At 47.0% G+C, this 13562-nt stretch overlaps 1 protein-coding gene across 1 annotated transcript in view; it reads left to right on the forward strand.

Moving 5' to 3' along the window:
* VIPR1 (vasoactive intestinal peptide receptor 1) overlaps positions 1-13562 on the forward strand; it is a 110530-nt gene that overhangs the window by 78378 nt on the left and 18590 nt on the right. Inside the window, exons 4-8 of the mRNA XM_033165998.1 lie at positions 1131-1234; positions 2299-2396; positions 2890-3022; positions 12523-12676; positions 13273-13333. Coding sequence (XP_033021889.1) covers positions 1131-1234; positions 2299-2396; positions 2890-3022; positions 12523-12676; positions 13273-13333 — 550 coding nt within the window. The remainder of the gene's footprint in view (positions 1-1130; positions 1235-2298; positions 2397-2889; positions 3023-12522; positions 12677-13272; positions 13334-13562) is intronic.

Below are 13562 nucleotides of genomic sequence, written 5' to 3' on the forward strand. Positions count from 1 at the left end.
CATCCTCCCTGAACACTGGTCCTGCTAGCTAGGGCTGATGGGAGTTGTAGTCCAAAAACAGCTGGAGATCCAAGTTTGGGAAACTCTGACAGAGATAGAGAGATGGATGGCGTGATTTTATTTCTTATAAGAACACTGAGGTACATAGTCGTTCGTTGCCACCAGTAAATGCAAATGCCTGGCACATTTAAGACTATACAGAACCTTTATTCTCAGTAATGATGGAACTCACAAGTAAACAATGCTTTTTTTTGTATATCTTTATTATTTGTAGAGGTTTTTTGTACAAGTCAATACTTTATTTGGAGCTGTGCTGCGTCTTTGTACTTTAGTCCTTCCAGGCTGTGGTTTGCGTTTTTTATTATTTCTTTTTGTTATGTTTGCACTTTTTTTGGTTAACAAATCAATAAAATACCTTTTTAAAAGATGGAGAAATGCCTCTGAGAAGCTGGGAAGTGGTAACTTGTTGCTTCCCCCCGCCCCTCACAAAACTCTGGCACTGCGGTAGGCTCTCTCTCCCCCTCCCCCCTCCCCAAGTTGCACACTCAGGCCACATTCACACCTTGCACTTAAAGCACTTTGATACCACTTTAAACCATCATGGCTTCCCCCAAAGGATTCTGGGAACTGTCGCTTGTTAATGGTGCTAAGAGTTGTGAAAAGACCCCTGTTCCCCTCACAAGGCTACAATTTGCAAAGAGGCTGAGCAATCTTTTCCTCAGCACAGGGAACTCTGGGAATTGCAGCTCTGTGAAGTAATTTCTAGCTCAGACATCCAGCTCATAACTACTAGAAGCCGTGCATTTGGTGTTGACGGTCCAACTTTTGGAAATCCCTCCCGAAATAGGTACCCACTTTGTGAACTTGGGGCACATGGCAGAAACAGTCTCGTTCCAGCATGGATAGAAATGATAGATAGATGATAGATAGATAGATAGATAGATAGATAGATAGATAGATACTTTTCTGTTTTTACGACGACTTTTTATTTTTTCAGACTCTGTGGGGTTTATTTTATGTACACCCTTCAAAAAAGGCAAACGATCAAGTGACATATGTAATTCCCAGAGATTCTTACCCAACTCTGTAGCCATCAAGCCTTGCAACCCTCTTTCTTTCTTCCCCTCTAGGTAATGTGAGCAGGAACTGTACCAGCGAAGGCTGGTCTGAAATGTACCCTCCATACATCGCAGCCTGTGGGTATGATCCCAACGCCACAAACGTGGTGGAACAGGTCAGTAAACTCGAAGCAAGGTCAGGTTCGGTAGGGTTGCCGAGAGAAGCCAAACATTCAGTTTCCGGAAGCTTTTGGCACAACACCGCATTTGACGCTGTGAGAGTGACAACGCCGGTGGCCTGGGTTGGGAAATGGCTTCAGTTCCACACCTCTGTCAGATGTGTTTGCCTTGTTGGCATGTGTCCTAGAACTGTGACTATGCTTCTTTATTGCCTTGAAGGAGGACAGAAGAAAGGGCCGTGTTTGTGTAGAAACCACTGGCTTTTGTGCGGCTGGAACTCAACCCACTGTACAAAGAAAACAGTCACATCCTTTGCTCTTCCCACAGATACCTCGGCCTCATCTGCTTTTGTACTTTCTACAAGAAGCCCCCAGAATATTCTCCACTAAGGACTGTGGCCCTCAGGCTGAAATAGGTTATCCACCCTGACTTAGAGACTAGTAGCATGGAGTTTCTTTAACTGACTCCCAAAATACTGAGGGAGATATAGGTGTACAATCTGTCGAGCGATAGGTAACAGCAGTTGACGTCCTGAAGTGAAGGCTGAGGTACTGGGATGGGGAGAAGGTGAAGTAAGCTGGGAGATAAGGGAAGATGAAAGAAGCAGTTGAAATTTTAACTGAACATCAAAAACTGCCTCCATCTACCTCAGTGTTGTCTACACTGACCAGCGTCAGTTCTCCTGGGTTTCCTACAGGGATGTTTCCAACCATACCTGGAGATGGTGGAGATTGTCAGGTGAAGTGACCGCCTCAGGTGGCAGGATCCACAGAAGCAACAGATCCCAATGTTTATTCCTCCCTTGTTCCTGGCGTAGCTCTTCGCTCACTCCTTCTTCCCTGGTAGTTTGCCTCAAGTGCCAAAATGTATTGGCCCAACCCTGGGGCTCAGACCTGGAATGTTCTGCGTGAAAAGCAGGTGTTCTACCCCTGAGCTGCAGCCCTGCGATCGAAAACATTGTAAGCGTCTTTGAGGGCCTGTTGGCAGACAAGCGGGATACAAAATGAACGAACGAATAGGCAAACACGCTCTTATTCGCTTCCCTTTTCTGTGTTGACAGAACACATTCTACGGCACTGTGAAGACTGGGTACACCATTGGGCACAGTTTGTCCCTCGTTGCTCTCACGGCGGCCATGGTGGTTCTGTGTTTCTTCAGGTAAGAGACACACACGGGAAACTTGAGGGAGGGGAAGAGAGCCGACGTGCCCCTTGGCCAGACGTCCCCAAACTAAGGCCCGCTGGCCGGATACGGCCCGAGGGACTCAATTATACGCCCTGCGGCCGCTGCCTTCTGCCGCCACCGCCTGCTGCCACCAGCCACTCTTACCGGCGCAGCGCAGCTGCCCACTTCATGCGCACACGCTTTTTCCGGCGCACTTCCAGGTCTGAGGAGGCCCTTGCGCATGCGCGCAAGCTATTTCTGGTGCTCCGCCGAGCCAGAAGTGCGCCGGAAATAGCATGTGCAAATGCATATGGGTGCACGCTCCCCCCCCCGGCCCGCCACACAATCAGCGCTGGAGAAACCAGCCCGAGGCCTGGTAAGTTTGCTGGCCCCTGCCCTTGGCTCTTAAACCAGTTTCAATCAGTCTCTCTCTGCGTGGTGGGCCCCTTTCGAAAGACTCATTTCTCTCTTTCTCTCTCTCATCCAGGAAACTCCACTGCACTCGGAATTACATCCACATGCATCTCTTCATGTCCTTCATCATGAGAGCTATCGCCGTCTTCATCAAGGACGTCATCCTCTTTGAGAGCGGAGAGTCCGACCACTGCTTCATTGGCTCGGTCAGTCGTGCCTTCTGCCGGGAGCATTCAGGGATGGGTGGGGGTGCCCTCTCTGCTAGTCTTGCATGCTCCATTTTTCCTCTCTCGTAACTTGACTGGGAATGGCCACCGAGACCATATAACACTGGTCCTGAAAGACCTACCAGTTGGCTCCCAGTACGTTTCCGAGCACAATTCAAAGTGTTGGTACTGACCTTTAAAGCCCTAAATGGCCTCATCCTAGTATACCTGAAGGAGTGTCTCCACCCGCATCCTTCAGCCCAGACACTGAGGTCCAGCTTCGAGGGCCTTCTGGCAGTTCCCTCATTGCGAGAAGTGAGGTTACAGGGCCTTCTCGGTGGTGATGCCCGCCCTGTGGAACGCCCTCCCACCAGATGTCAGGGAAATAAACAACTCTCTGACTTTTAGAAGACATCTGAAGGCAGCCCTGTTTAGGGAAGTTTTTAAGGTTTGATGTTTATCATGTTGTTAATCTTTTGTTGGGAGCCGCCCAGAGTGACTGGGGAAACCCAGCCAGATGGGTGGGGTATAAACAAATTATTATTATTATTATTATTATTATTATTATTATTATTATTATTATCTGTGTGCTTGCCTGAAAAGGGCTGCAGAGGCAGATTTAAGGCAGCATGACTGGTTCTCCCACACAGGGACCGATATGCATGAAATTTCATATATAGCTATATAATCCCTAGTATAGTAAGATAAGACCTTTGGAGCAGGCATTTTTTTAAAAAAAGTTTTTTTATGAACCACCCTAGCAGTAATTGTTCCTTGATAATTGTCACCCTTTCCATTATGGAAAATGGGGTGGCCCGCCCCCTACGCCCCCCTTGCTATACCCCTGGCTAAATGATCCTCAGGGTCCCCTTCCTACTCTATGCTTCTATGATGCTTGGGTTTCCTGCTTGTAAATTAATGCTCCTTTTCATCCGCTGCAATGCACAACTGGTGCAAGGATTCCTCTGGCTGGTTGACAGTTTTAATTGGGGCCATATTTTGAAAACCTATATGTCACTGAAAAGAACGTACAAAATTTGTTATATTAGGGGGAAAGGTGTGCACAAGGCAAAGTTGCATATGAGGAGAAATTCACATTGCAATCCACGGTTGGAAGGCTGTAACGCTGCTGGAAACTGCGGGGGGGGAGGGCTCTTGTGCTGGGACCCCGCTTGCAGGTTTCTGTTCTGGGGGATCTGGTTAGCCAATGTGAGAATAGGATGCTGGCTTGATCCTGAAGGCTATCCTTACGTTCTTAAAATGCTGGTGACTTTTCAAAAGCACAGACTAATGTAGAGTTGCAGAGCACGGCACCGAAGACTGGGCAAGCGTTTGGGCACCCTAAGGAACCCTTTCGCCCCAATAACATGTTTTGCTGCGGCGTCACGTAGCACTCCTGAGGACTGTTTCCCCGCCTTGACGGTCTCCTAGGAGAATGCGGCTGTTTTGAAAGCGGTCTTGTAAAAGTCATCCGTATAAATGCTATGAAAAAGACCGATTATATTAATAAAGTCCGTGCTGATTCATATTATGGGCTTCTCATCCTCCTCCTGCTGCCCCCTCTGCTTTCACAACGGCAGCGAGCTGGAAGAAATCATATACAGAAGACGGCAAGTAAGGAGGGGGGTGTCTCTCTCACACACACAGACACACACACACACAGTTAGAAGAAGAAGCCCCCCCAAAAAAAATAAATCCCTGTATCTTCCTCACTACCTACACTGCCTCTAGACCAGGCATGTCCAACAGGTAGATTGTGATCTACCAGTAGATCACTGGATGTCTGCAGTAGATCACTGGTAGATCATTAAAGGTAAAGGGACCCCTGACCATCAGGTCCAGTCGTGTCCGACTCTGGGTTTGCGGCACTCATCTCGCTCTATAGACCAAGGGAGCCGGCGTTTGTCCACAGACAGCTTCCGGGTCATGTGGCCAGCATGACAAAGCCACTTCTGGCGAACCAGAGCAGCGCACAGAAACGCCATTCACCTTCCCGCCGGAGCGATACCTATTTATCTACTTGCACTTTGATGTGCCTTCGAACTGCTAGGTGGGCAGGAGCAGGGACCGAGCAACAAGAGCTCACCCCGTGGCAGGGATTCGAACCGCCGACCTTCTGATTCAGCAAGCCCTAGACTCTGTGGTTTAACCCACAGCGCCACCTGGGTCCTTGGCTCCCCTTTAAAAAAGCTCAACATTTTACCTCCTCCCTGGAAAAACTCAACAACTTTGACCTGAACCCCAGCTTTTAACTCTGTGAGTAGACTGAAGTCTCTTGGGAGTTGGCCACCCCTGCAGTGTAGACCATCATTAACTCTATTTAGCGCAGGCTTCCTCAACCTCGGCCCTCCAGATGTTTTGAGACTACAATTCCCATCATCCCTGACCACTGGTCCTGCTAGCTAGGGATCGTGGGAGTTGTAGGCCAAAAACATCTGGAGGGCCGAGGTTGAGGAAGCCTGATTTAGTGCAGTGGTACCTCGCAAGACGGAAGGCATTCGCTAACGAAAGGGTGACTCGCAAGACAAAGTTTCCTATGGCCATGACTCACAAAACGAAAACGTTTTGCGATTCCCCCCCCCCCGTCAAACCGCCCTTCCTCCGACCGTTCTTCGCAAGACGAAATTTCCGCCATACGACAGCACTCGCGGAACGAATTAATTTCGTCTGGCGAGGCACCGCTGTACTACAAGATTTCATTCACGGGGAAACAGCCGTTGATCCCTCAAGCAATGGAAGGTGGAAGGCCCCACAAATCTCAGTCTGCCCTCAGCCAGCCCTCACCTGCCCACTTTCCTACTTGCAACCAGTCTAGGGTTTGGGGCAGCTTCCTTTTCCTTAGTGCAGAATTCAGCAGGGAAGAGGATGGAGACGAAAGTAGGAGTTGGCTCTGCCTTGTCCTTGGCTCTAGCGCCACCTACTGTTGGCTCCTCCCAGTTTTCCAGTCCACAATTCCCACTGAGCACCAGCTATCACTGCCCCCTCCCCCCAGAAAACCCTTGGAAGTGTTATTTGCTGAGGGCCAAACCACCTGAGTATCATTGTAAGACCTGGATACACTCTCACACCTAACTTTTGGAACAGTACCAGGTGAAACAAATCCATTTTCCATTGCCACACTTTTCCTGGCCCTGTTTTTTTCCCCCCTAAAATTTATATGCAACTTTAATCTTTTTTAGAAAATGCTGTACAGAAAGGATAAGGCAATGAAGTTACCCGGGGGAACTGGTATAAAACACAGCTATTTAAAACCTTCAAAAAATGATGAAAATCAGCAATAAGCTGGAAACATACCATATTTTTCGCTCCATAAGACACACTTTTTTCCTCCTAAAAAGTAAGGGGAAATATCTGTGCGTCTTATGGAGCGAATGGTGGTCCCTGGAGCTAAATTGCCCAGGGGCCAAAAGCAGATTGTGCCTTTTATTTTACAAAGAGAAAAGGGGGTGTTGAAAGGACCCTGCTGAGCAGCTGAGCAGCAAGAGATCGGGAGAGAGATAAGAGTCCCGGCTCCCTTTCAGCCCCGCCCTCCTTTGTTGAATGTGCTGCAGAGGGAGGTTGTTTGTTTCCCCAGGACATGTGACTGGCTGATTAGATTATCTGTCTGCAAACAGTAGAAACTGCTCCCTTTCCTTAAGATTTTTCAGAAATGTGAGTTGAACCCCATACTACTTGGTACCATTGGTCCATGCTTACTCCTGACAGGTCTTTCCAGTGTCTGGTTATGATGTTTCTGGCTGCTGAGAGTAGGTGGATTATGAGTTCTTTGTGGTGTAAGTGGGCATTATTGTCTTGGAAGATGTTTAGTAAGACCAATTCTGGGGTGATTTCTAGCACTTGCTTGGTTATGTTACCTGTTTCTCGTATGGTTGTTGTCCGGAATAGTTGGATTTTGGCGCACTCCCACCACATGTGGAGGTATGTGCCTGTGGAGGTGCACCCTCTCCAGCATTTTGGTGAAGTTCCTGGGCATATTAGCGCTAATTTTCTTGGTGTTAGATACCACTTGTAGGTTAATTTCAGAGTGAGTTCTTATATTGTTCATATTTTAAGACCCACTCCTGTGCCCCGGTTCAACCCCTCCTTTCCACCCTTCATCACACTTGCTGGGCCCATGCTTTTTCTACCCTCTGTGAACTTGGTTTGTTGATGCCAGCGAAGGTTGACCTGCTGGGCTCACATGTCAAATCAGGTTTCGAAAACCAGATAAAAATAGAATTAATCCCCTTCCATCAGCTGCCCTGAATGGAAGCTATTGTCCTGTTCACGGTGTTATTCCTGCAAATCACTCACAGTTGTTTTTAGCCCTTTTCTGGGGCTGCTATCTGTTTGCCAAGTGGAACTAGGCCAAATCACCAACATCAAAGGCGGAGTTGTGTGTCTACCGGTGTTGTTTTGCAGTCTAAGAAAATGTGTATTGAGCTACAAAGGCAGAATTATAAGTACCTGGGCAGGAGCCGAGTAGAAAGAACATGCAGGAAGTTTTGATTGAAGACTTCCTGGGGAGGAACCTGTGTCAACTCCTCTAAGCTCCTTAGACAGGGTGGGGTAATATGTGAAATTAATTTTTAAAAGAACCACCAGAAGAAGACGTAAGACTAAGGGGGTGTTTGTCATTTGCTCAGTTCTGCTTTCTGTTCTTAAGCATCTAATTCACTTATGGAAATCACTGCCCATAGCAAATGGTGAGGATCACTGGTTCAGATGGTTTTGAAAGAGACCCCTAGAGGTCTTGCAAACAGGACGTTGCGGTAGATCAGGGATCACCGATCTTTTTAGGCCCATGGGCAGATTTGGAATTTCGACCAAGTGTGCCACCCCATCTGGTCACCTCTCCCACGCGGGTGGCACTGTGGTCTAAACCACTGAGCCTCTTGGGCTTGCTGATCAGAAGGTTGGCAGTTCGAATCCCCATGATGGAGTGAGCTCCCGTCGCTCTGTCCCAGCTTCTGCCAACCTAGCAGTTCGAAAGCACACCAGTGCAAGCAGATAATTGGGTACCGCTGCGGCAGGAAGGTAAACGGCGTTTCCGTGCACTCTGGTTTCCATCACAGTGTTCTGTTGCGCCAGAAGCGGCTTAGTGTTGCTGGCCACATGACCCGTCAAGCTGTCTGTGGACAAACGTCGGCTCCCTTGGCCTGAAAGCGAGATGAGTGCCGCAACCTCATAGTCGTCTTTGACTGGAATTAACCATCCAGGAGTCCATCTCAGGACGCAAGGGAGAAACATGCTAAGAGGAAGGCATACTTGTCAAATCCACACCATGATCAATTCCCACCCGGAAACCAATATCCACACTGTGGAAGGACGTGTGGATCCAGAATTGGCCTCCACACTCACTTATGGACTCATTGTGAAAACCGTGTTTATGGAAGACAATCTTACTCGGCTACGAGTGATCGCCAAAGAAGAAGAAGGTTTGGAAGCTGCAGCTGGTGCAGAATGTGGCGACCAGATGGCCAGTATGCAAAAAAGAAAAGAAAAAGAAAACATGTGACCCCCGTTTTTAAAACATCTGCACTGACACGAGGGATTGGGTGCAGTGCATCATGGCAAGGGCCACAGAAAGGCAATTTGGGTTAAATTTCATAATTTGCTTTTCTTTAACCAGCCACATATTTGCGCTTGTATCTCCAGTTTGTCATAGTTTGTTTTTACCCAGATAGGGGCTTTCTGAGTTCCACACATTTATGGTAATATCTTGCTGAGACAGTTTGGCTGAGGTTTTGGTTTTTGAAAAGAGGCACACACTGGGAGTAGCTCACGAAATAAATGGCAGGTGCATGCCATTCAGCTAAAGCACATGACTTCCCCCAAAGTATCCTGGGAACTGTAGTTTCCCCCTCCTGGAGCTACAATTTCCAGGGCTCTTAACAAACTACAAGATTTCTTTTGGGGGGGGAAGTCACGTGCCTTAAACGTGCTTTAAACGTGCGGTGTGCCTGAAATGTTTGTGTTGGAAACAAAATATTTAGAGAACAAATGGGGGAGGGAGGGAATAAATAACCCAAAAATAGATAAAACTCTTTGAAGAAAAATGAATATTTGGGGGGAGGTGGCTGTTTTTCATGTGACATCCATTCAGCATCCTCCACAGATTTGGGGCGAGTGCTGTTGAAAGACTGACATATTGGGGGCGGGCACACGTCTGCGGTTCACGTAGCCTGCCTGTTCGGAGAGATGGATTTTTAAATGTCTTGACATTTCCTTACCGTCAGAAGAAATTATTGAAATCAGATATGAGCGAATGGCTAAGAGTGGGTGAATGGGGCTGGAAACCCTTTGGGGGCAGGCAGTGGGGGGGGGGGTGGAGAAACTATTGGCTACATAAATCTTCCAATTACACCCAAGATGAATCCCTTAAACAAAAAGCTAACCTTCCAGACCCCTGAATAGGATTAGGAGTCTGCCATATAAGCAAAACACACACACACACACACACACACACACAGGCAACCCAATCCACCTTAAATTCGTTCTGGGTCCTGTTTGGCTGGTCACTGGTTATTTGTTCCTGGTTTTTTCTATATATAATAAATAACCCTGCTGTCCTGTACAACAAACCCATCCAATGCACGGTTTCTTTTTGCTTCCCGGTAGCTGGGCCTTTTCAGGCTTCCCTCTACAGACACAAAAGTTAGTCACGTATTTATTTATTGGCTTAAGTTAACGCTTGTAAGCTGCCACTGTGAATTTTTGGCAGCTAGAAGTGGCTTGAAGATGTCACAAATAAGGAACACTTTCTTGATGAAAAAGATGTCCCGAGTTCGAAATTCCAAATTTTCCAGTGCCCGATTTCGCTGCCAATATTGAAAGCTCAAATGGTTTTAACAGTGGAATAGAAAAAAATGTTGTGCAGGATACATATGTGAATAATTGTTAGTTTTTATTTATTTATTTATCTATCTATTTATTTATTTAAAAAATCTGTGTGCTGCTGTGTCATAAAGAATATATCAAAACAGTTCACGGCAAAAATAAAAGCATTAAACCAGACTATAAAAACCATAAACAATTCAAACAAAATCAAAAATTCTTTCCAGTAGCACCTTAGAGACCAACTGAGTTTGTTCCTGGTATGAGCTTTCGTGTGCATGCACACGAAAGCTCATACCAGGAACAAACTCAGTTGGTCTCTAAGGTGCTACTGGAAAGAATTTTTGATTTTGTTTTGACTATGGCAGACCAACACAGCTACCCACCTGTAACTGGAACCATAAACAATTAACCATTGTGGAATGATGTGTTTTTTTATTGCCTGCATAATCTTGGCAGAATAGAAAAGCTTTCAGCAGGTGTTGGCACAGACATGATACCTCAGTGGAACATCCATGTCCAGTGAATGTGTACCTCTGGATGCAATTCTGTAGTTAAAACTTTGGCCGGCTCTATAACCAACAATGCAAGAACGTGCGGCGACAGTGATGGCAGGAGGACTTGGGAAAGAAGGGGTTACGTCAGCCCTGCTCTGTTCTGATGAGATGCTAATGTCACGAGCTCCAGCTCACTAACCCAGAAGCCTTTTCCTCATGGCCAATGACTGTCCTCAAAGGTCCTCACAACATCTTGCCTTCGGTGCCATCGGGAAACCCGGTTGACTTGGCAAACGAGAGCTTCGAGCCAAACGCAGACTGAGAGCTTCTCGGTTTGATTTCAGGCAAACCCGGCCGTTTTGCAGTCAATGCAACGATGCCTTATGAGGAACGGCTTAGGGAGCTGGGTATGTTTAGCCTGGAGAAGAGAAGGTTAAGGGGTGATATGATAGCCATGTTCAAATATATCAAAAGATGTCATATAGAGGAGGGAGAAAGGTTGTTTTCTGCTGCTCCAGAGAAGCGGACACGGGGCAATGGATTCAAACTACAAGAAAGAAGATTCCACCTAAACATTAGGAAGAACTTCCTGACAGTGAGAGCTGTTCGGCAGGGGAATTTGCTACCAAGGAGTGTGGTGGAGTCTCCTTCTTTGGAGGTCTTTAAGCGGAGGCTTGACAGCCATCTGTCAGGAATGCTTTGATGGTGTTTCGTGTTTGGCAGGGGGTTGGACTGGATGGCCCTTGTGGTCTCTTCCAACTCTAGGATTCTATGAAATTCTATATCTCCCCCTTCTGTGCCCCGGACAGTGTTCTCTGAGTTTACTTGCTATGCTATAATCTCCTGCAAGAAACCGTTATCTGCAGGAGGAGATGTAGCTATACTTTTTTTTGGCCTTTTCGATTTCGCCGGGCCACCCAAAGGGGCTGCACTTTTGTAACCTCCGAGTTATTTATTGCTGATGCCGTCACTGAATGCAGCACCATCAATGGATCTTTAGAGGGTAAAGCAGGCAAGGAAAAGATAGGAAAAAAAGAGCTCTCTGCTTTTAGAAGCTTGCGGTCTAAATGTTAACAGCAGGGAAGAGAGACAGAAATGGGAGGGAAGGGAAGGAAAGTCAAGAATAGCAGGGGGGGTGAAGGGTCAGGCAAGGAAAAGGCATCCCTTGCTGGTAAGCATTGGCCCGCAGCATCCATGTGCTCAGCAACATCTCATGCTCTTGACTTCCCTAGTGCTGGGCAGAAGATGGTATCGTCATGCCCGGTTCACATCAGCAGGTGGAAAATAAAACAGATTGGACACAAGATTGTTTCCCACCCCCCTCGAGAAAAACTGCACCCTGGTTTCCCCCAGGTAATTTGTGCAAAGGCTGCTGCTGTGTTGCCATATAGACCTGCTCTGCTTGTTCGGCACCGCAGCGAAGAAAATCCAGTAGGAGAATCTACACTGGTCGCATATAATGTTAAAAATCCGTTATGAAAATGTGACGCCAGCAGCGATCTGTCGGCAATGGGAAATTGCATTGAGAGCTACATAACTTTTTAATAGCCTTTGATAGTGTTTTTACAGGTCAGTAGAGATCCAGCCCAGGATTCAGGATCCAGCTTTCTCCGAAGCCTATTACGTCCTTCCTTGGGGAAGGATCACAGCTCAGTAATAAAGCAAATGCCCTGGTGTCTCCAGGTAGAGCAGGGGAAGGCTCCTTCCTAAACTCCTGCAGAGCTGCTGCCGGTCAGGGTAGACAATACTGAGCTACATGGGCCAAGAGTCTGATTCTTTTACAAGAAAGGAGATTCCGACTAAACATCAGGAAGATTTTTCTGACAGTAAGAGCTGTTTGACAGTGGAACGGACCCCCTCGGGAGCTGGTGGACTCTCCTTCCTTGGAGGTTTTGAAGCAAAGGTTGGATGGTCATCTGTCATGGATGCTAGAGTTGAGAATCCTGCATTGCAGGGGGTTGGACTAGATGACCCTTGGGGTCCCTTCCAACTCTACAATTCTTTGATTCTGTGAAGGGAAACAGAAATACAATGGGGTTTGTGCATGGTACATGATGTCAGGGGGCTACAGAAAAAAGCCCATGCATGTTAGGCCATGTTGAAAGAGACTCATTATGTGCTTCAACGTCCTTACAAAGCAGAAATGGTCAACCCGTTAAATTTCTCGTTCTCATCTTTCCATTTCAGGTTGGCTGCAAGGCTGCGATGGTCTTCTTCCAGTACTGCATCATGGCCAACTTCTTCTGGCTCCTAGTTGAAGGCTTGTACCTTCACACGCTTCTGGTCATCTCCTTCTTCTCAGAGAAAAAATATTTCTGGTGGTACATCCTGATCGGCTGGGGTATGCCACCTCTTCGGTCGTCATGGCTTTTTTATGATATAGAAAAATGTTGCTGTGTTTTTGCAAGAACAGAAATAGTCCGTAGCAGAGGGTGAGGGACGTGTGGTACCGGTCTCTCTCCCCCCCCCCCCCCCGGCAATGTTGTCGTAGTACAACTCCCATCATCCCATTTAAGAACACACCGGAACAAAAAGAAACAAAAGAATATCCAGAGCTGAAAACAAACAACAGTTTGGGGGAGGGGAATGAAAGAAATTGAAATTGTAATATTCCAAGTGGTTTTAAATTGTTTTTAATGTTGTTTTAAATGTTGTAAACCACCCTGGGAGTTTAGGGTGAAGAGAAGGAAGGAAGGAAGGAAGGAAGGAAGGAAGGAAGGAAGGAAGGAAGGAAAGGGAATAATGAAATACAAATGCAAATTTCAGATTGAAAGCAGAACTTTATGAAGAAGTGTTGCAACCCCCATTGATGGTGTCTTGACGGAATTGTGCTGCGAATCTCAGTCAAGTTGTTGTTTTCTTTCTAGACACTGAGCACACAATATTTTGCAAGGCACACTTTTGAAATCTAATCAGAATCTGATCTTCCCTTGGCAGGTGCACCCAGCTTGTTTATCTCTGCCTGGACTATCACTCGGATCCACTTTGAGGATGTTAGGTAAGCGGCAAAATTCACCCACAACACTTCCTGGTGTCCAGAGAAAATGTTGGTTTGATGAGGAGGGCTCCGTCAGGGGCGTAGCAAGGTAAATTGGTGCCCAGGGGCAAAAAAAAATTATCACACCCCCCCAGAGGCATAGGAAGGTCAGGTGATACCCGGTGCAGAAAATTTCTTGTCAACCCCCCCATTGATTTCCCCCCCCCCCCCGCAAAAATGGTTTTAAGTT

The sequence above is a fragment of the Lacerta agilis genome, chromosome 12 (genome assembly GCF_009819535.1).
Source record: "Lacerta agilis isolate rLacAgi1 chromosome 12, rLacAgi1.pri, whole genome shotgun sequence".
Lineage (NCBI taxonomy): Eukaryota > Metazoa > Chordata > Lepidosauria > Squamata > Lacertidae > Lacerta > Lacerta agilis.